Raw genomic sequence first — 21,618 nt, 5'->3', positions numbered from 1 at the left:
ATCCCCCAGAGGGCGCCAAACATAGAAACCTAAAAACTCATTTTGGGATTAATTTATTATTTACCACACACAAGCCTACAGGTTTACACACTTTACTGAAATGGTCACTGGAGTTTAGTGAATTAACATAAAAGAATGTATTTTGATCGAATAAACGCAGTCTTGCATTTAAAAAAAAATCTTTAAGATGAAAAAATGAATTGGTAGTGTATAATATAATTAACTCATATTTTTATATTTAGCCATCCATACATGTATGTGTTCTTATCTAAGTTTTACTTTAGTAACGTTGTATTTGCAAAACATTTTACATTAGCAGTCTAATTCAGTAAATTGCACACAAGAACAACTGACACTTATTTAATAATGGTCATCATAATTTGTTGACTTAAATGTAACAAATTCCACAATGGGCTCTGGGCAGCTTTGTAGTAAGTAGTTCATGTTATTAGACTTCACAAGCAGTGCCTGATATATGTTTGAGGCATATTGTTTAAATAGTACTAGATTTGAGTGCCACATACACATGACCAATAGTGACAACCCAGGTTGGTGTTAAAAGTGTCAAACAAACTTTTGGCCACGCAGTGTATATCAGTGCTCTTTGTCATAAGGTGCAACAAAACCTGAACTAAAGTTTGTTTTTGTTTTTTTAAGAAATCATGGTTTGTGGAAGTGAATGTGACAAGAGTAACAACAATACATCTTATAAATAATCAGTTATTTAACAGAAAAAAAAGCATTGCAAACGATAAACAACAATATTTTACAACTCCTCATGAGAAGCTGTGCACCAGATTACTGTTGCCAACAGACAACAAACCAGTTCGTTGTACTGAAGGTACACTGTAAACTGAAGGTTAAAACTTCATTAGGAACCTCCATTCCCACAGCAGATGGAGAACAGCAGAGTAAAGAAAGTCCTGATTTCCTCAGCCGAGAGCTACTCAGTAAGAGCTCTGCAGAACAGCCCTCAAATGAGAGATTGTTTATGTTTTAGCTGAAGCAGACGTGTCCTACAGTAAACTGAAACTCTTCTGTTGTGTCGCTGTGGCCAAATAAAGCCACATCTCTAATTGGTAAAAGCTCCAGGTCTTCGGTCTCAAACTGGAACACAGATTCCCGAGGGCCTGTATCCAGCACCTCCGTATGCTAAACAGACAGAAAGGGGCAGACACAGTAAATTGAAGTGAACAGCAATGCAATCCATTATAACTTAGTTACAGTTGTCTTACTTCACAATCCAGTAATGTTCCCAAGAAGCTCTGTCTTCTTGAGTCGGCAAGGAACTTAATCTCTCTTTCATTGGAGCCCTGGTGGGTGTTTGGCTGGCATGAAAATGTGATGTTCTGCTTCGCAATCTTGCTGTTCAGTCGTAGGAATCTCATTTGTACCACACCAGTTTCCGTGTAATCAAACTATAAAGTAAAGATTTACTCAGGGGCGGAAATGGTGGCAGGAGGATACCGTATTCAGGTTATTGGTTCTGATCAAATAACATACCTGAAAGCCGCCATCTACAGTGCTCAACCATGTAAATGAGTCTGACATGGCATCTTTGAGCCAGGATCTCATGGGTATCTAAAGCAGAGAGGTCTCATTATCAGCCTAATATGAATTAAACAAAATTAAACTGGTCATGATTAAATGGTAGGGTAGGCAACCCCAAAACGCGTTCACACCATGTCGTAACTGTAATTACTCAGACTCGGATTTATGCGTTTCTTGACATCAACACCGAAATATATCTGCAGCAGTCAGGTGGTACAAGTAAGAGCTCTGTTTACGTTAATTATTATTGTAATGTTATGTGCTTTGAGACATGAGATAAATTAACGGTAATTTCATGCAATTTGCAGGTGCTGTTCATGTGTTCTGAAGGAGGAGAGGCTTTGGAGAGCGATCTTAAAGGGACACTCCACCCATTTGCATTAAGCTTTCAATTGTTAGAAACCCAGTTATACTACTGAATGGTCGTGCAACGCTCTCTCATTTTCCCCAGAGATGAGAGAAATCCGCTATTAACTTTTTCACTTCCTCCTACAATGACGCAAAAATCGTCATTTTACGTCATTGTAGGAGGAAGTGTAAGAGAAGGGGATTTCTATAAAGACTACAAGCACTAGATCTCACCCTTTCAGACCCGCCCATAGGGGGTTGGACCTAATGCGCTAACAGACCTATCACAGATCAGTGCCAGTGCGTTTGATTTCACCAGAAATTTTTTGAAAATATGGACGAAGGTACTGAATACGCAGACGGATGCATTATGGAGGATTGGGATTACACATACTGTAGTGTCAGCCATCTTTTTTGGAAGCTAAGCTAGCAGGCTCTTGTTCTGTGAAGAAAGCTGAGTAGTAACTTTAGGGGTTACCGTCCTCTTTTTCTCAGACACGTCCGGCTGTCGATGCCCAAGATTCAGCTTTTGCTTTCTGCAGTCGCCATTCATGCCATTGTTTACATGTACAGCTTTTGTTTCAATCTAACTGAATCCATTCTGATTGCTGAATCTGAATATAGTGTTTACATGAACGCTAAACAAGTCATCGGTTGATGTGCGTTTTAACATTGCTAAGAAAATTCCCGCTCCTCCGTGAGAGATACGAGACCGGCACGTCTCACAGGTGTCGCTGATCGGTCATCACGCCACTGTTCTCCACACGGCCCTCAGCCTCGTCCTGCTCGCCACAGTAAACATGATGAATGGCGACTGTAGAACGCAAAAGCCGAATCCCGGACATTTTTGGGCGATCTCAATCTCATTTTCGGGCAGACTCATCCTGGCGACTCACTAGTAGCCCAGACTTGTTGTTTACCTACTGCGCTGTTACCGGTAGGCGTGGCCTCCTAGGGCAGCGAAGCATGTGCATTCTGGGAGTTGTTGTCTTTCATCCACATAAGCCAAAAATACATTTTCTGGCTTTTCTCAGTCAAGAAAGCTCCAAATTCAAAAATAATTTCACATTTCTTCAACATAAATTACCCATTTTAAATACACATTCATCTTTCCAGAGGTGGAGTGTCACTTTAAGGGAGAGTGGGATCTTATGCATTGAAAGCTATTGTTAGCCCGTCTGAAATTGCCTGTCCTACCTTTAATGTGGGGTCAGTAAGATAAAACAAATTTTAAATTGATCAAAAGTGACAAAAGTGATGAATTTTATATTCAATGAATGCTGATGAAAATTTTAACTTTACCTGTGGCTGCAGAGGTGACAAACATGTTTGTCCACCTGCACTGAAATTGCAATATACTAGCAAAGCATCAGCAGTACTGCCCTGATTTGGGTCGATATAATACATTCCTGAGAGAAGAAAAGTCAAATAAAAATCATTAACAAGAAGTGCCATCAGTATCCATGTCTACAGACTAACAAAAACATTCGTGAGAATGACCCTGACCACTTGTTAAGTTATGATGACTGAGCATCAGCTCCAAGCAGGTGGTGGCCGGATGTTGCTTAGTGCCGTCTGGAGGATCTATGAAGAATCGCAGGTCTTCCTGAAGGGAGTCCAGCAAGCTCCTAATAAGTGGATAGTTGGGCTTGTCGGAGAGGTACATTAGGGCCTGATTTGTGAGAACCAAAAAATATTGACACATTACAATTATGTTTAAACCTGTGTAATTATGCATGTGATATGATGAATAATATGATGAATCATCTGCTACTTACTTTTATCTGAGTCACTGTAAGGTTTAGAGATAAGCCCGGTGGACCTGGAAGACCTGGTGGGCCCTAAAATAAACAGCACTATTAATGAAATGTTTTTATATACATCACTCAGGTAATGTTAAGGAATACTGTCAAACTCACAGGAGTTCCTTTCACTCCTTTTGGACCAGCAAGTCCTGGATATCCTTTTAAACCCTGAAAAAGTTGAATAAAACATTTCATCATCAACAAATATTAATTTAAAAAGTGAACTAGATAAGAGAACAATTTGTATTAAATTAATGTCTGTATTTAAATATTTGTTCCAAACCTTTACTCCAAACAGGCCCTGTAGAGGGAGCAAATGGACATAGTGGAAATCTTATCTTGAGTATCATGAGTGCATTTTTAAAAATAAATCATTTTTTGCAGTGAAATCATTTTACAAAAATGTACTTTGTTCTGAATGTACACTACCATCAAAAGCTTAGGATTAGTAAGATTATTAAGATTAGTTTACACATTTATTTGGTAAGGACATATTAAATTGATTTTGATTCTTGACATTCTTACAAAAGATTTTTCTATTCATCAACTAACTCTGAATTTCTTTTCTTGTTGTAACAAAACGTTTATAAAAAATAATAAAAAAAAAAAAAAAAAACTTTTCTTGAGCAGCAAATCAACATATTAGAACGTTTTCTGAAAGATCATGATGTGACACAATGGCGATGTAATAGAGCACAGTTATTTTAATATTTCACAATGTAACAGCTTTTACTGATTTTTTTTTTATTGTAAGCATTAAAGACCTTTTTCAAAAACATAAAGAACCTTACTCCAAACTCTTGAACAGTATAGTAAAAAATATGACATTTTAAAAGACCAATGCAATATTTTGAAATTTAGGGAATTATAAATAATTTGAGAATAATATGTTGTGCAAACCTGTGCAGCATTTAAAAAATCTAAATCAAAACCCGAAAAAGATGATAACTTACAGGCAGCCCTGGTAGACCTGGGGTTCCTCTTTGACCTGTTGGGCCAATATCCCCCTAAAAGTGACACAAATTACTCTACTTTCTACATTCCAACAGTCTCATTGTATGATTACATGCATATCTAAAATGTCACCTGCTCTCCCTTGGGCCCATGTCTCCCTTTCTCCCCATGCAGGCCCTGCTCCCCCTGAAATAAATAAAGACATATTTAGCCACTGCAATGAACCCATTTAATTACAGTATGTAGGTGCCTTGAGTCTGTTTCCCCTCCCTTCTGAAATGATTTTAGTTTCTTCTAGTGTTTTATTGAGATGAATGAAGGTACCTTCAGTCCATCTCCCCCTGGAGGACCAAGTGGCCCAATTTCCCCCTTCTCTCCCTTTGGACAGAAAGAAGAGTAAGCCTCAAGGTTCTCGGTTTTGTCTCTCTACCAGTTCTAATACGACATTTCCATTAATGCACAAACCTCAAAGCCCCTTTCACCGCTCTCTCCTTTCTCGCCTCGAATGCCAGGTGAACCCTGAAACAATACATGTAGACCACTAATAAATATTCACATTATCTTTATGAATTTATAAAACCCGATGAGGGAAATTTGTGTATTCATTTACATATTGTCCTGGTCTGCCAGGAGGTCCAGTCTTTCCCAGTGCTCCCTTATGACCCTGTTACACATCAAACAAAAGCTGGTAAAACATTGTAAATTGTGGCAAGCATCATGCCTTTACAGGTTACATAACATCTAAAAATGAGTAATGAATCAATGATTACCTTCTCGCCTATAGGTCCTCTAAGACCCCTCTGACCAGCTTTTCCTTTTTTTCCCTAAGAGTGAAAGAATTACTCAAATTATATATTTAATCCTGAAAATGTTTCCAAAAAACCTTATTACTGTACTCACTCTTTTCCCCGCATGTCCAGTCCTCCCAGGAGGTCCATCTTGACCATTATTTCCCTGAAAAATTGGAAAAATATATAAGATTTTAGAAATTAATAGAGCAACTTAAGAATTAATGGAGCAACTGAAAAAACAAAGAATGAATGTAATGATATTAGATTACAAATTCAATCATAGACTACTGTACACTGACCTTCAGACCTTTTGGCCCCTCCCTTCCCTGAGGCCCGGATTTGCCCTTTGGACCCTAAAGCATTTAAACATAAATAATGCATAATACCTGATCTTCAGGCAGTGAAAGAATATTACCATTTAGGCTACTGACAGAAATATTTTCACACAAATACTAACTTGTGGTCCAGGTGGGCCAACAGGGCCATCAACACCCATTTCTCCTGGAAGTCCCTGAAAATAACAGTTAAAAGTATTTAAATGCAAAAAATATAGAAATTATTAAATAAATACTATGCACGCGTCGCATACACATACATATACATACAGTACAAACATATAAATTAAGTGTATAGTTGAATTTTGATAATATGCAAAGAAAATGACCTATTTTATATTTAACATAATATTAAAGATGCATTACTGTAAACAAAATGTTGGTTTAACTTAAAGTTACCTGGTTTCCTTAAAAATTTTGAGTACATTGAAATTTAAAATTTGAGGTAATACAATGGAGATTGGTTTAATAAATAGAAACTCAAAATATTATGTTATCTGAACCACATTAATTATCTAAGTTGAAGATAAAAAGTGAGAAACACTGTTAAAAATGTAAATAAATGACCATACTAAACAAACTATTTCGTGGATATTTGCTAAATGTCTTTTCAGTGTGTGAGTGCTGAAAAAAAATTGTATTGTGTTTGGACTGTATAGTCTTAAAAACAGTGGATCGGACCCCTAGAGCACCAAAAAATACTCTTGTAGACCATCAGCTGTAGGGGCGTGTACACTTATGATGGGGCAAGGAGAGATAGTGAGAAACCATGATTTTTGTAGAAAGACTGTAGAAAGAGAGATGGTTGAGATAATGTCAAAGTGGAAAAGGTCAGAGGAAGAAGAAGGGTTACAGTCAGGCAAGAGCTATAATCTGTGCTAATATTGGAAAAGCTTTTTAGTGCTGGAGAGATATTAGAGAGCAGGAAGGGCTGAAAACCCAATTTAAGGATGCTTGTTTCTGCTTAATTTTTTTTTTGCTGTTGCACAGAACCAAGATGTGCTGTTGCATGCCGCTGTTGTTGCTGTTGAATCACAGCTGATTCTTTCATACTGTGCGAGCTGTCTGATGTAGCAGCTTTATGTGGTTGCCCGTGTTGCAGAGCGTGTTTGTTATTTTGTGGGAGAGGTTTGTTTGTTTGTGTCCATTTCAAATAACAACAGTGTTACTCAGAAATTGCTCACTGCACCTTTAATATAACTACAGTCCAGTTTCTGTATTTAAAAAACAATTTGGACCATTTTATTTAGAAATTTTACCTCCTTTCCTGGTAATGCAGAGGGTCCTTTAGTCCCAGGAAGACCTGGTGGTCCCTGTACAAAAGAGAGAGTCATCGGTTGACACCAAGCTATAATATGAAATACTGTACTTCAGTCACTCATTTAAGTTCTCATTTAATTTAGAGCCTCACCATCTGTCCTGGAGGTCCTTGTCTTCCTGGTTCACCTTTAGGTCCTTCTTGTCCCGGCGTACCCTTTGGGCCCAATAAGCCTACGGGGCCTCTGGGACCCATGGTTCCCTGCATTAAGAGTATTATTTATCCTCTTAAAAAAAGCATTGTAACCGGAATTTACCTTGAAACGGTTAGCTGTACTAACCTGAGGTCCTGTCTTTCCCATAACCCCTTGTAAGCCTTTTTTCCCAGCCATCCCCTGTAGATGAAAAAAAAAAAAACGTAATGTGTTTAATTTAACATTGGGGGTTGTCCTCAGTCCCTGTAATATTGGATAGCAGCTATTATGTATGCAAAAAAAGGGCATTGAATCTAATGTGGCATCTCTGGTGTTCACAGTTCACTTGTATATGCATTTGAGAGGTTATTTGACCCAAACGGTTTTAATATGGAAAACAGCCATTGATTTTACCCGGCTGCCTTGATCTCCTGGATAGCCAGTTGCCCCAGGTGATCCAGTTTCTCCCTTTTGAAACAAAGAGTAAGTCTGTTACATTAGGAAATGTATAAGGGTAATCCTGATCTATTACAAGGAACATTGATGAAAGAAACTTGAGGAAGAATGAAGAGTAATACCTTAAGGCCTGGTGAACCATTTGCTCCTGGTGGTCCCAGAAGACCCATCAAACCCTGCATTTAAAGACAACTTATAGACTCAATCAACCAACTGCAAACATTGAAAATAAAAAAATAAAAGTATGTCCATCAAAAACTGCAATCACATAAGTTGATTTAGGTTTAATAAAAGGCATACCTCTAGACCCATCAAACCAGATGGACCAGACTTTCCCATCAAACCATTCTGACCCTGGTGAAGAGATAATCATTATTCAAAGCACTTTACATTATACAACAAATACATATTAGCAGTGTGTAATAGTTAGGCAGGCGAAGAGTCTGCCCAACAGAAACTTGTTTTTTTCAGCAAAATCACTAACTAGTGGTCCAATGTAGCCTTTATTCCCCTTCACTCCTCGCTCTCCTCTATCCCCCAAAAATCCAGATGGGCCTTGTTGTCCAGAGAATCCTCTAAGTCCAGGGTCACCCTGAGTGAATAAAAATGTAGCTACTTTACATACTGTAGAGGCCTGTACACTGACCCGTTTCTACAAAAAGTAGATTTAATGAAAATTTAATGTTTAATGAATTTTTTTTTTAAATAACCATATATACAAATGATTTTACCTTTTTTCCTTTAGGTCCCAGGTCTCCAATATCCCCTGGATGTCCGATACCTCCCTGGATATGAAGTATGATACTCATTACAACTTATTGCAATGAGGACTTTTATGATATACACACTACCGTTAAAACTTTGGGGTCTATAAGATTTTTTGAAAATAAGTTTATGTTCACCAAAAACTGCATCTATTTGATCAAAAAAAATGACAGTAAAACAGTAAAATTGTGAAAACTTATTACAATTTAAAATCACTATTTTCTATTTGAATATGTTTTAAAGTGTAATGGCAAAGCTATATTTCCATCAGTCATTATTTCAGTCTTCAGTGTCACATGATCCTTTAGAAATTATTCTTACATGCTGATTTGGTGCTCAAGTAACATTTCTTATTATCATCAATGTTGAAAACAGTTGAGCTACGTATTATATTGGTAACACTTTATTCTGCTTTAGAGTATTAGTAGATTGTCTGTTTAATATCTGCTAACACTTTATTTTGATGGTTCCCCAAAAGACATTCTACTATCAGTAACTAAGCAAGTACATCAACTTATTCTACTCACCTGAACCCTAAAACAGTCTACTACAGCCTGTTACAGTCTATATAAGTTAGTTTACATGTAGTTGCAAAGTTACTTATAGGTAGTAGAATGTCTAAAGTGTAGCGTAACCATTATTTTTGTGGAAAGTGTGATAAATTTGTACAAAATTCTTTGATGAATAGAACCTTCAAAAAACAGCATTTATACTTATTAATATTAATCTTATTAATGACTTTAGTCTCACTTTTGAATCAACGTGTTGCATTCTTGCTAAATAAAATTATTAATTTCAACTTTTAAATGGTAGTGGAGCTTACAAACAGGCGTTGAAGTCTCAGGTAATCACTGTATGACACTGACCTCTTTGCCACGTGGTCCTGGTACACCCGGCACCCCCTGAGAGCCCTGAGGCCCTGGTTCTCCCGGAGATCCATTTGGACCAGGCTTTCCAATGGCTCCAGGTGATCCCTTAAATCAAATACCCTAGTAAAATCGTTTGACTTGAAAAAGCTTGGAGAGGAAGCTAATAGACTCCATGATAAAGTTTTGCTGGATGTACTATATGAACCAGCATCAATATTTGGCACTTACACATCCCCCTTTTGGTCCTGATGAACCCTCAAAACCAACTGGACCAGGATGTCCCTATGAAGAGAGAAGTGTGTTAAAACTTTGTTAATTCATTATGAATTTTACTAAAACAAGAAGAGGTAGCTGATGTGTGATGTATAGCATTTCAACAAAAATCATCAGCACTTATGCTATGTAAATGTTCCCTATATCAAAACATTCCCCTGTCTTTGTTAAAAACATACTGAACCCGAGATCAAGTTGCTTGAATTTTTGGAAATCTGCCCAAGAAGTTGATACAAGGAACACAAACAGGACATCTCATATCAACAGATAATTCTGCACTGAAATGAACTGACCTGTGGTCCATCTAATCCAAAAGATCCAGGGTCACCAGGAGGTCCTGGTAATCCCTAAAGGAGAGCATTATAAAGTAAATGCTTAATCGTATGTCATGTAACTTGTTTTAAGAAACTGAAATGCTTACAATACCTGTGCTCCCTTTTCTCCTACTCGACCAACCATTCCACTGGTTCCCTGTGAGCCCTGAAGAATAGCAGAATGTGATCAGAATCTCAAGGTCAGAATTGCTACATCTTTTTTAAAAACCTACCCTAAAAATGCAATAAAAATGAGGGGTACCCACTCACAGGTAATCCAATCGGTCCTTGTTTTCCCTGTGGCCCCTGAGGCCCCTGGCTCCCTGGGGGGCCGTGCTTTCCAGTAACACCTTCAGGCCCTGGCAGTCCTGAGTGCCCCTGAATTGACAAATATATACACACATGAATTAATGTACAACATTATATATGGTGGTCGAGGAGATTCCCCCCTCTATGTAAAGCGCTTAGAGTGCCGAGAAAAGCGCTATATAAATGTAATGAATTATTATTATTATTATTATTATATATAAAACAGAAATTTTACCAAGCTGTATTCTATTTTATTGTATTTACATATTTAAAAAAGTCATTTTTTCCTGTAATGGCAATGCTAAACTATCAATTTTAATTCATTTATACATTTTAAAATGTAATTTATTCCTGTGATTGCAATGCTGAACTTTCATTACGCCGATCTTCGCTTTCACATAATCCTTCAGAAATCATTCTGATATGCTGATTTGGGGCTCATATACATATACACACTTTATTTACTGTACTTTTAATTATATATTTTTACTTCTGGTTCTGAAAAAAACTAAATGTATGCTTCAAACTGAGGGCTACATACAGGCACTCCTTGCAAACCAGCAGGTCCCGTTTCCCCTTGGCGACCCTAAAATAAATGTTGGAAATATTTAGGATAACCTCTCTGATTATAAAAACATTAAAGTTTCAAAATACATCTAATCTCTGTGATGGGGAAGTCACCTTACCAGTGGTCCACGTGGGCCCCTCTCACCAGGTGGGCCTGGTAAACCCTAAGAAGGATGGTAACAATTGTTTTAAAGAAGAAGACAATGATATTTATCAGCTGACATACAATTTTACTTACCGATGGCCCTCTCTGCCCTGGTGGACCAAGACGTCCCCTGATGCCAGGCTCACCCTGCAGTTGCACATTCACACAATACATGATACAACATCCAGAATGATCAGAGAAATATTCATTGTAAAATTACAGCAGAGAGTTCTAACCCTCTCTCCTATGTGACCTGGCCGCCCACGAAGGCCGATGGCCCCCGGGTAACCCTGAGAGCAAGAACAGGATATCATCAAATCCATGCTACAACAAACAGATCATGATTTTTTTTATGGCAGTTCAGACTGGTTTATGCGTGTCATGCCACTTACATACATGCCTACAGGCCCCTGAGCACCTGCAATACCAGGTTTTCCAGTGAAGCCCTGATAACAAACACACACAGTAATGATACATGTCTATTACCTTATTAATGTTCTGACAGCAATATAAAGATCTGTGAGGCTTACCTTCTCACCGGGTGGGCCTTGGATGCCATCTTGACCTGGTCGTCCAAGTGGACCCTAATGAGAGGAGAAACATTGAGCTACTGTAGAAATTAAAAGCCTAACTTGTGTTTTCAGCAGTGATGAGTGTAAGAATAAAAATAGTTCCAAATTTCAAATTCTGTGATGGTAAGGAATATGAAATATGAACAATAGTTTAGATTCCACAGAATAAAACAGTTATTGTTTCCTCCACAAAATAAAACATTTGAAAAATTTAGATTTTTTTTATCTCACAATTGTGAGTTTTATTATAAAGTCGCAATTGTGTGTTATAAAGTCAGTGTTATGACATATAAACTCACAATTGTGAGAAATAAACTGGAAGTTTGCTAACTTTTTCTCTCACAATTACAAGTTTATATCTCACAATTCTGACTTTATAACACGCTTTTGCAACTTTATATCATGCATTGCAATTCTGACTTTATATCTCCCAATTGCGTGTAAAGATATAAACATGCAATTCTGTGAAAAAAGCCAGATTGGTGAGTTTATTTCTCACAATTCTGAAAAAAAGTTGCAATTACCTTTTTTATTTTTTTATTCTGTGGCAGAAACAAACTTCCATAGTCTACTCTGTAAAAATTTAACTTTTAACAGTCCTTGCAATAATCTTTTAAAATTTTATCAGTTTGTCTGTTGTTATGCTTTACCTGTGAGCCTGGAGGGCCTTGTTTTCCTGGTTCTCCAATCATGCCCCTCGGGCCCTTCAGAAGATTACAGAAAATATGATGTATGACATAATTATAATTAAAAAAAAAAAAATTGTGAAACAGTCCATGGCCACACTGAATATTTTTGAGATCAACCCAACAAACTTGTTAAAGGGTTAGTTCATTCAAAAGCTTTAAGCTTTTTTAGGCCAGTCTGACCTTGACATGCCTGTATCAATCATCTTCTATTATTATTAACCAGGTTTTACAAGCTTTTATTGTAGCAGTTTTCTATATTGGCAAACAATTCATAGAATATTTTAGTTGATGATAAGAAACATACATCAGGTCCTTTATCACCGGGGTCTCCAATAGAACCAGAAACACCCTGCAAGGCACATAAAAATCATCAGCAGAACAACAACAAAAAAGTATTACTCAAAAATGTGATGTCTTTGCAGAAATGGTAAAGCACTATAACTGATATATATATATATATAAAAAAAACTTGATATTAAATGTATGAAATGGGAACCTGTGTACCAGGCTTTCCTTCTGGTCCCTCAGCACCAACTTGACCTTGTAAACCCTGCAAATATAGCAAAAGTATACATAATATATATATATATGAAAAGTATAAATATTGACTGCTTTTACTCATTCAATTATCTTACCACTATTCCAGTTATACCAGGGGGACCATGTTGTCCAGCTCGACCCTGAAAATAATAACATGAATTGAATGTGATCAAAAGATACAAAATGACTTCTTCAAATTTTGCTTATTCATAATACACGGTGTTTAATATCTAATTTAATCACAAAGCAAAACATGAATAAATCAGAGACCAAAACTGTACATTTATTTAATAAAAGTTTAATAAAAGTTTATTATATACTGTATGTATATATATATATATATATATATATATATATATATATATAAAAACAGAGACGCGCAGACTTCCCTCTCCCTAGACACTTCCTCCAGCTCTTCTGGGGGAATACCGAGGCTTTCCCAGGCCAGCCATGAGACGTAATCTCTCAAGCGTGTCCTAGGTCTTCCCCGGGTTCTCCTTCCATGTCGGCCAAAATGAGGTCGCCACCGGGACACCTCGCCGGGTAGGCATCCAGGAGGCCTCCGGAACAGATGCTCGAGCCATCTCAGCTCTCACCTCACCTCTGGCTACTCTCGATGCGGAGGAGCAGAGGCTCTACTCTGAGCTCCTCTCGAGTGACCGAGCTCCTCACCCTATCTCTAAGGGATCACCCAGCCGCCCTGTATCTGGAAACTTGTCCTTTTGGTCATGACCTTCAGCTCATGACCATAGGTGAGAGTAGGAACGTAGATCGACCGGTAAATCGAGAGCTTCGCCTTACAGCTCAACTCCTTCTTCATCACGACAGACTGGTACATCTACTGCGCTACTGCAGAAGCTCCACTGATCCGTCTGTCAATCTCCCGTTCCATCTTTTCCTCACTCGTGAACAAGACCACACGATATTTGAACTCCTCCACGTGAGGTAGTCTTCACCACCTTTTTCTAACTGAGAACCATCGCCTCAGACTTGGAGGTGCTGATTCCCATCCTAGCCGCTTCACACTCGACTGCAAACCGCCCCAGTGGGCGTTGCACGTCCTGGTGAGCCCAACACAAAAACATCATCCATAAAAAGCAGAGACGAAATTGCGTGGTCCCCAAACCGGACACTCTCCGGCCCCTGGCTTCCCCTAGAATTTCAGTCCATAAAAATTATGAACAGAACTGATGACAAAGGGCAGCACTGCCAGAGTCCAACATGCACTGGGAAGTTCCTCCCAATCACGCCCCTCCAGGTGTCACTGTGTCCACCCATGTGGGCATTGAAGTCCACCAATAGAACGATTGAATCCCCAGTCGGAGCACTTTCCAGCACCCCTACCAGAGACTCCAAGAGGGCCGGGTACTCTGAACTGCCGTTCAGCCCGTAGACACAAACGACAGTGAAAGACCTATCCCCGACCCGAAGGTGCAACACATGGCGGCTGAGCTGGGGGGCTATAAGCAAACCCACAACAGCCCACCGCCTCTTACCATGGGGAACTCCAGAGTGGTAGAGAGTCCAAGCTGTGCATGGAGGTGAGCCTGACTATCTCTGGTCGGTCCGCACAAGCTCAGGCTCCTTCCCCGCCAGCGAGGTGACGTTCCACGTCCCTAAAGCCAGTGTCCATGTCCAGAGATCGGGTCTTGGGGGCCCTCGCCTTCGACTGCTGCCCTATCCACTATGCACCGGCCCCTAATGATCCCTTCTGCAGGTGGTGAGCCCACAGGAGGGCGGCACAGGGTGGGGCCCTGGCTGCGCCATGCTGGGCGACGTCTCGGTCCTTGATTTTTCATTTTTCATAATGGGTTTCTGAACCGTTCTTAGGCTGACCCGTCACATGTATTTATATAAGCTTTTATTAATTTATCAAATAAATGTACATAAATGATTTTAAAATAAATGTATGTATATGACATAATATAGATATCACCAATCATATTTCTCAAATTATTGTGAATTTTCCATTATCAACTTTTTCTTAGATAATATATATTTTTTTAAAATATTATTATTTTTTATTTTTTTTACAATTGATGCATTTTTATATGAAACAAATAGTAAAATTACTCTGGATCCTATGGGTCCTGTTCTTCCAATACCACCAGGTTCACCCCTACTGCCCTATGTTTAAAAAAAAGGAAGGAAGGAAGGAAGGAAGGAAGGAAGGAAGGAAGGAAGGAAGGAAGGAAGGAAGGAAGGAAGGAAGGAAGGAAGGAAGGAAGGAAGGAAGAAAGAAAGCAAGAAAGAAAGCAAGAAAGAAAGCAAGAAAGAAAGAAAGAAAGAAAGAAAGAAAGAAAGAAAGAAAGAAAGAAAGAAAGAAAGAAAGAAAGAAAGAAAGAAAGAAAGAAAGAAAGAAAGAAAGAAAGAAAGAAAGAAAGAAAGAAAGAAAGAAAGAAAGAAAGAAAGAAAGGTTATTGATTTAGGTGCATGTATAAATAGGACACAATGTAAGGACCTTTGTGCAACATTTTTTCGTAAGAGTAGCTCTCATTCATAAGATTACAGTTGGGTTGATGTAAAAGGGTGAGCTTTAAGAATGTTTTGAATGTCTCCACCTGAAAGTCATAAACCACTCTGACCTTTTGACCCTCTTTTCCAAGCATTCCCTGAGGACCCACTTCACCATCTATACCCTTTAGGGAAAAAGTGTGAGAGAAAAACGATGTAGTTTACCAAGAAATCTTCTTTTGAACCTCAATTGTCAAAGATCATGCCTGTAATGCTTTAGTTCTGCACATGAGTCTATCTGCTTGTTTCACCATTGCATGAAGTAAGGCATGTTATAGGGAAGTCTCTCTGCCATTGTACCTGGATACCTGGAGCACCTGGCTGACCTCTGACACCAGGTAAGCCAAGAAGGCCTGATTGGCCCCTCACTCCCTGTGGACCCATGATCCCTGGTGCTCCTTGTGGTCCCTAAAGACATACAGTACAATCATAAAGTAAACATTTCATGAATCCTTCAAGTATGCATTTAAATCTTCATAACGTTTGAATGTATTGTGTTGCTGCCAGAGATTACTTTTGTCCCCTTGGGTCCTCTGTCACCCTTCTCTCCATACGGGCCCTGATATCCCTGAATCAGAGGCACTAATTAGTGAGGTAATACATGATAAATACTATATATTTACAACTATTTACTCTAATGTCAAAGAAACATACAGTGACATTTGAATCAGATATCTTACTGTGACACCTGGAAAGCCTTTTGGACCTGGATGTCCAGTCATACCCTAAACAACAACAACAACAATTAATAAAAAAATTAGGAACATGACAAATAAATAGAAATGAATAAATAGATAGATAGTAATCATTGACTTTTTTTGTTTGCATTCTATGCTATTTTTCTGAAATATCATCGGACAAAAACTACAGAAAGAGGAGCCTAATTATATTACATATTCCCAAAACATGGTTTCATATTTCTTTTTCAAAGCATCTGCATAGAAAGCATGTTTATAGCCTGAGCACAACAGCAGCTAGGATTGCAATAATGGTGGGGGAAATTTTCCGTTTTAAAGGGATTCTATTACGCCCGTTTTTACAAGATGTAATATAAGTGCCCAGAATGTGTCTGTGACGTTTCAGGCAAAAATTCCCCACATATCATTTATTTTTATTTATTTTTAATTTATTTAACAGTCAGACATACAAACCAAGATAGTGCAGTAGTAAACAATCTTGTAATTCCATAATTCCAGAAGTGAAATAAAAGTGTGCTATTGTGTGTGGGTGGGTGTGAGTGTGGGTATGTGTATGCGTAAACAAAGTAACCATTTATTATTTATTACAATCGTCATTACCATCATCGCTTCCACTCCCCACACTACCATCATACAGCCAATTTGAGTGAGAGCAAAACTACACTGTCTCCGAGTGTGTACCTTTAAATGCAAATGAGCTGCTGCTCCCCGCCCCCTTTCTAGAAGAGGGTGGAGCCTTTAGATTTGTGCTTCGGAAACTCCAGCAACAGCCAACAACAAAACTGGAGATTCTCATACAGCCAAAATATTTGCCCTTATATGTTCAAACTGGATTTGGACAAGGATGGAGAGACTCGGGAAGTTACAAATTTTAGAAATCAACAGGACATTTCTGAATGGTTAGTTGAGGAATTTATATAGTTGTTGTGGATTTAACTTTATTCAACTTATTGATTAGCATGATCCATTATTATCATCTAGAAATTGTTGTGGTGCAGTCTAGTGGTAAAATGATTTGCACAGAAATATAGGATTTATATATCATGAATAAAATAAATCCACAGTGTCCTTAGTGGCTCAGATACCGGGAGTCTAGGGAGACGCTTATGTTCATTGGTACATCCAAAAGAGCATTTGTCATGTTTATGTGGTGCCGACATTATATCAATAGGTGCTATAGTGAGGATATAAACATGGCAGAATATGAGTTTATAAGTGTTTTCCGAAAGATTACATTCAAGATATGAGAAATGGACTCACCATGGGCCCTTCAATGCCTTGTAGCCCTCTGATACCCACTGGACCAACTGGTCCCTGTACACAAACAAAAAACATCTAGAGTATCCACTTTATAAACACAAGTCAACTCACCTTTATTTATATAGCACTTTTTACAATACAGATTGTATCAAAGCAGCTTCACAGTGATTACATCAAGCTAATACAACAAAGTTTGTTTCTAAAAGAAAATTGTGTCGTCGTCAACCTGAAGGCAGGTCAATAGTATTGTTGAATATTAAATGTCCCCCACTAAGCAAGCCAAAAGCCAAGGTAACATTGGCAACATGTCATTGTACATGACAGATTATTTTTTTATGACAGATAATGAGTTCCCATTTTGTACAAGCACACATGTACATGGTTTGATACAGTAACTTACTTGGTCACCTTTGAGACCCTGTGGACCACCCTGACCAAGAAGTCCCTGTGAAAAGAATAAGCAAACACCCATGAACAATGTTAAATGTCACAAAATACCACTATTTGAATGTTTTTTCTCTACTTTAATAGCATTGCTAGTCTACAAGGTGAAATTGACCTGTGACCCTGGATGACCAGGTGGGCCTCTATTTCCCTCTATCCCTCTAGGTCCCTAAGAAGAACGGTCAGAACAGGTTTCATATTATTTCAACCTCTGATCATTCTATAAGAACATCAGGCTTTAAGAAACCATGACACAAAAAAATGTCAGTATACCTGAGGGCCCTTCCGCCCCACAGGGCCAGCAGGTCCAACGTGCCCCTGTAACATCAAAACATTTTGGTTAATCAACAGCTTCCAATCAGATTTCAATATTTGTAGGTGACATAGTCAGATATGATTTCATTACAAATTCAGCAAGCAAATCTTATCTCAACAACTTACTTCTGAGCCATTGACACCTTGTGCACCAACGAATCCTGTAGCACCCGGCGCTCCCTGGCAAGACACAAATGCATAACTGAGTATTATTATCCATAGTATTATTATCCATAGTATTTTCCAGTAGTATCCATAAATAGCTGAATATGAGAGATTCCTCTGTTAAAGCACTTTTGACTATTTGAAATCTTGAAAAATGTCATTTCTTTGAATCATGGTTCATTTGGGAACAGTTATTCTTTCTTATTAAAGTTAAACAGATTACTTGCGTCTAAACGGATTATTTGTGACTCACCTCTGTCCCTGGAGGACCACGTTTTCCATCATTTCCTGGATCACCCTAAGAAAATAAAATGGTTTATACAGTCAATATCAATATAAAAATAAATTGTGAGTTATTATTGTTATTATTTTTCAATATTCATTTTAATAAATTGTTATTTATTGAAGCATGATGACAATTAAATTAACTCACCTTTGGACCGGGTGGTCCAGGAATCCCCTCAACACCTTGTAAACCAACAGATCCCTAAACAAACAAAAAACAACAACAAAAAATGAACAGTACAAGAATAATGTATGTGTGTGGGGGTGTATACTTTACTTACTGGAAGACCAGAAAATCCAGTAAATCCACTTTCTCCTTTTGAGCCCTTTAATAATAATAATAATAATAAAAAATCAACACCCAAAAATGAAAATAATAAAAGCATAACCATTCTCACATTTGAGAATGTACACACACATTCTCTTTTCTTACCTTTTGGCCAGCCTGTCCTTTGTCTCCTCTGGGGCCAGGACCACCAGGAAAACCCTGCTCATGAAGGGAGGAAAACTGCTTTATGTACAAAAGTATATATTTAAAAAAATATATATATATATCTGTATGAGACAGTTACAGGAGAGTGTATTTCAGAATATTATGCATTCTCATGTTGTACCTCATCTCCTTTGTCACCAGGGGTCGCTGTGTCACCTTTGTAACCACGAGGACCCTTTTAACCGCAACCAGAAACATACTGCATATGGTTTTCCGCCAGAGCCACAATTTATAGCTTTACAGAATCTATCCAAAAGCACTAACATACCTAAACTTGTGTCCCAACTTGAACTTTTACAACTACTACTACTACTACAAAAGCTATACTATTGACATGCCATGCCCTCAGTCTCACCTGTAGGCCAGGAACCCCTGGAGATCCAGCCACCCCATCCGGCCCGTTCTTTCCATCTTTTCCTTGAGTCCCTGCTCGGCCTCGAACACCCTTTGGTCCCATGTCACCCTGTTAGAAAGTGATTGCTTGTAACTCAACCCTGTAGACGCTTTGCAGAAATCTACACTAACATTCAACAACAAATTATATTTCAAAATAAATGCTGTTCCTTTGAAATTTGCATTCATAAAATAATTTTGAAAAAACGAATGTATTATGGTTTTCATTCAAATATTAAGAGGCACAACTGTTTTTAACATCGTTAATAAGAAGAAATTACAGTACGTTTCTTGAGCACCAGTTGTTTTCTGAAGGATCATGTGACACTGAAGACTGGAGTAATGACTGGTGAAAATTCAGCTTTAACATCACAGAATTAATTACATTTAATATATATATATATATATATATATATATATAAAAAAACGGCAATAACATTTCACAATAATAGTAAATTAAGCCTTAGTGAGCCTATCAGATTTCTTTCAAATACGTCTGAACAGTAGTGTGCCTCATAGTAACATTTAAGTGCTGTTGAATATACCATAGAACTCTCATTGCTATTCTGAACATAAACATTCACACAGTGTTGTAGTCGAGTCGAGTCCGAGTCAAGACCGAGACCATAGAGGGTCGAGCCCGAGTCGAGACAGAGAAACATAGAGAGTCGAGTCCGAGTCGAGACCGGGACCAAAGACAGTCGAGTCCAAGTCGAGACCGAGACCAGAGACAGTCGAGTCCAAGTCGAGACCGAGACCAAAGACAGTCGAGTCCAAGTCGAGACCGAGACCAGAGACAGTCGAGTCCAAGTCGAGACCGAGACCAAAGACAGTCGAGTCCAAGTCGAGACCGAGACCAGAGACAGTCGAGTCCAAGTCGAGACCGAGACCAGAGACAGTCGAGTCCAAGTCGAGACCGAGACCAGAGACAGTCGAGTCCAAGTCGAGTACAAGTCGAGACCGAGACCAGAGACAGTCGAGTCCAAGTCGAGTACAAGTCGAGACCGAGACCAGAGACAGTCGAGTCCAAGTCGAGTACAAGTCGAGACCGAGACCAGAGACAGTCGAGTCCAAGTCGAGACCGAGACCAAAGACATTCGAGTCCAAGTCGAGACCGAGACCAAAGACAGTCGAGTCCAAGTCAAGACCGAGACCAGAGACAGTCGAGTCCAAGTCGAGTCCAAGTCGAGACCGAGACCAGAGACAGTCGAGTCCAAGTCGAGTACAAGTCGAGACCGAGACCAGAGACAGTCGAGTCCAAGTCGAGACCGAGACCAAAGACAGTCGAGTCCAAGTCGAGACCGAGACCAGAGACAGTCGAGTCCAAGTCAAGACCGAGACCAAAGACAGTCGAGTCCAAGTCGAGACCGAGACCAGAGAGGTTAGATAACCTAAGGTTGGGTCTGAAACCAGACTTAAAGATATCTTCAAGGATATGTAAAATATTTGCTGGTAACAATAAAATTGGCACCATACTCAAACAGTAAACCAAATATACCATGGAATCATGTACACTGTAATGGTAAAAAGGCCACATAGTGGTGTAAAGGTAATTTTATTATAACTATGACTTACAATTACAACAATCAGTAAGTGCTCTTTCACATAATATTACTGCACACAAATTCTGTGTGGCTCTTATATGCAAACTGAATTATGGATGATAAGGCAGACATTTTCAATACATAGTTGAGCTAGAGGCTCCACATCACATCTGACCTGGGTACTGCTGCATTTGCGTGCCGCGAACATTATAGTCTCAAGTCATGCCCAGTTGCGCACAAGAAAGTCAGCAATCATTGGACCTTTCAATCAAACAACAATTTAAAGAAATATAAACATAGAGTAATAATCATGACATATTCTGAATGGGACTCGAGTGGATGCGGGAATAAGTCCAAGTACTAATATGTGCGAGTACGAGTCAAAATGCACACGAGTCCATGACAAGATATGGTCTCGAGACCGAGTCCGAGTCTCGAGTACACAACACTGCATTCACACATACACGCACACAAGCAAAGGTATTGTACTAGTTATGAATAGTTACCATATCGCCTCTGCGTCCTGGTGTTCCTGTCTGGCCTGGGTCTCCAGGTAATCCCTTCCAAAATACAACCACAATCTATATTCCAACATGTAATACTCTTACCATAAACAATACTAGTCAAAGATGCATAATGACCCTCAATATAGTTGGTGGTCATTGTAATATCCTTTCATACTCTGCAACACAGGCAAGTAATGTGTACTGTAACAGTTCAGTCTTCATTAACTGTGTTCTGTGTGTTATTATGTTTACTCACCGGTAAACCAG

At 38.8% G+C, this 21,618-nt stretch overlaps 1 protein-coding gene across 1 annotated transcript; it reads right to left on the bottom strand.

Moving 5' to 3' along the window:
* Nucleotides 1-61: 61 nt before the first annotated feature.
* Nucleotides 62-12,839, bottom strand: LOC120469499 (uncharacterized). The gene is made up of 40 exons (XM_089130339.1): nt 12,830-12,839; nt 12,699-12,744; nt 12,499-12,543; nt 12,156-12,209; nt 11,464-11,517; nt 11,326-11,379; nt 11,170-11,223; nt 11,027-11,080; nt 10,908-10,952; nt 10,763-10,807; nt 10,183-10,290; nt 10,025-10,078; nt 9,892-9,945; nt 9,554-9,607; nt 9,323-9,430; nt 8,423-8,476; nt 8,176-8,283; nt 7,992-8,045; nt 7,814-7,867; nt 7,650-7,703; nt 7,383-7,436; nt 7,196-7,303; nt 7,044-7,097; nt 5,907-5,960; nt 5,749-5,802; nt 5,559-5,612; nt 5,429-5,482; nt 5,269-5,322; nt 5,124-5,177; nt 4,983-5,036; nt 4,791-4,844; nt 4,658-4,711; nt 3,988-4,005; nt 3,819-3,872; nt 3,678-3,740; nt 3,406-3,571; nt 3,202-3,308; nt 1,504-1,581; nt 1,236-1,418; nt 62-1,152 (listed from the first exon to the last, which is right to left on the bottom strand). Exons 4-40 carry the CDS (start codon nt 12,195-12,197, stop codon nt 997-999), a joined length of 2,577 nt encoding a protein of 858 aa, XP_088986465.1. The 5' UTR covers nt 12,198-12,209; nt 12,499-12,543; nt 12,699-12,744; nt 12,830-12,839; the 3' UTR covers nt 62-996.
* Between the last annotated feature and the right edge of the window lie 8,779 nt (nt 12,840-21,618).

This window comes from Pimephales promelas, chromosome 4 (genome assembly GCF_988280905.1).
Source record: "Pimephales promelas chromosome 4, fPimPro1.hap1.1, whole genome shotgun sequence".
Classification (NCBI taxonomy): Eukaryota; Metazoa; Chordata; class Actinopteri; order Cypriniformes; family Leuciscidae; genus Pimephales; species Pimephales promelas.
Note: the sequence above shows the minus strand (reverse complement) of the source record. Positions and strands in the feature narration are given on the sequence as shown.

Bases quoted from the DNA above. Each gene is read 5' to 3' on its own strand.
- LOC120469499 (XM_089130339.1), bottom strand. From the start codon at position 12,197: ATGATTGGAGAACCAGGAAAACAAGGCCCTCCAGGCTCACAG. The intron at 11,518-12,155 runs GTAAAGCATAAC...TCCTCTCATTAG, and splicing joins AAGGCCCTCCAGGCTCACAG to GGTCCACTTGGACGACCAGG. The intron at 8,046-8,175 runs GTTAGTGATTTT...TCTCTTCACCAG, and splicing joins AAGGCTACATTGGACCACTA to GGTCAGAATGGTTTGATGGG.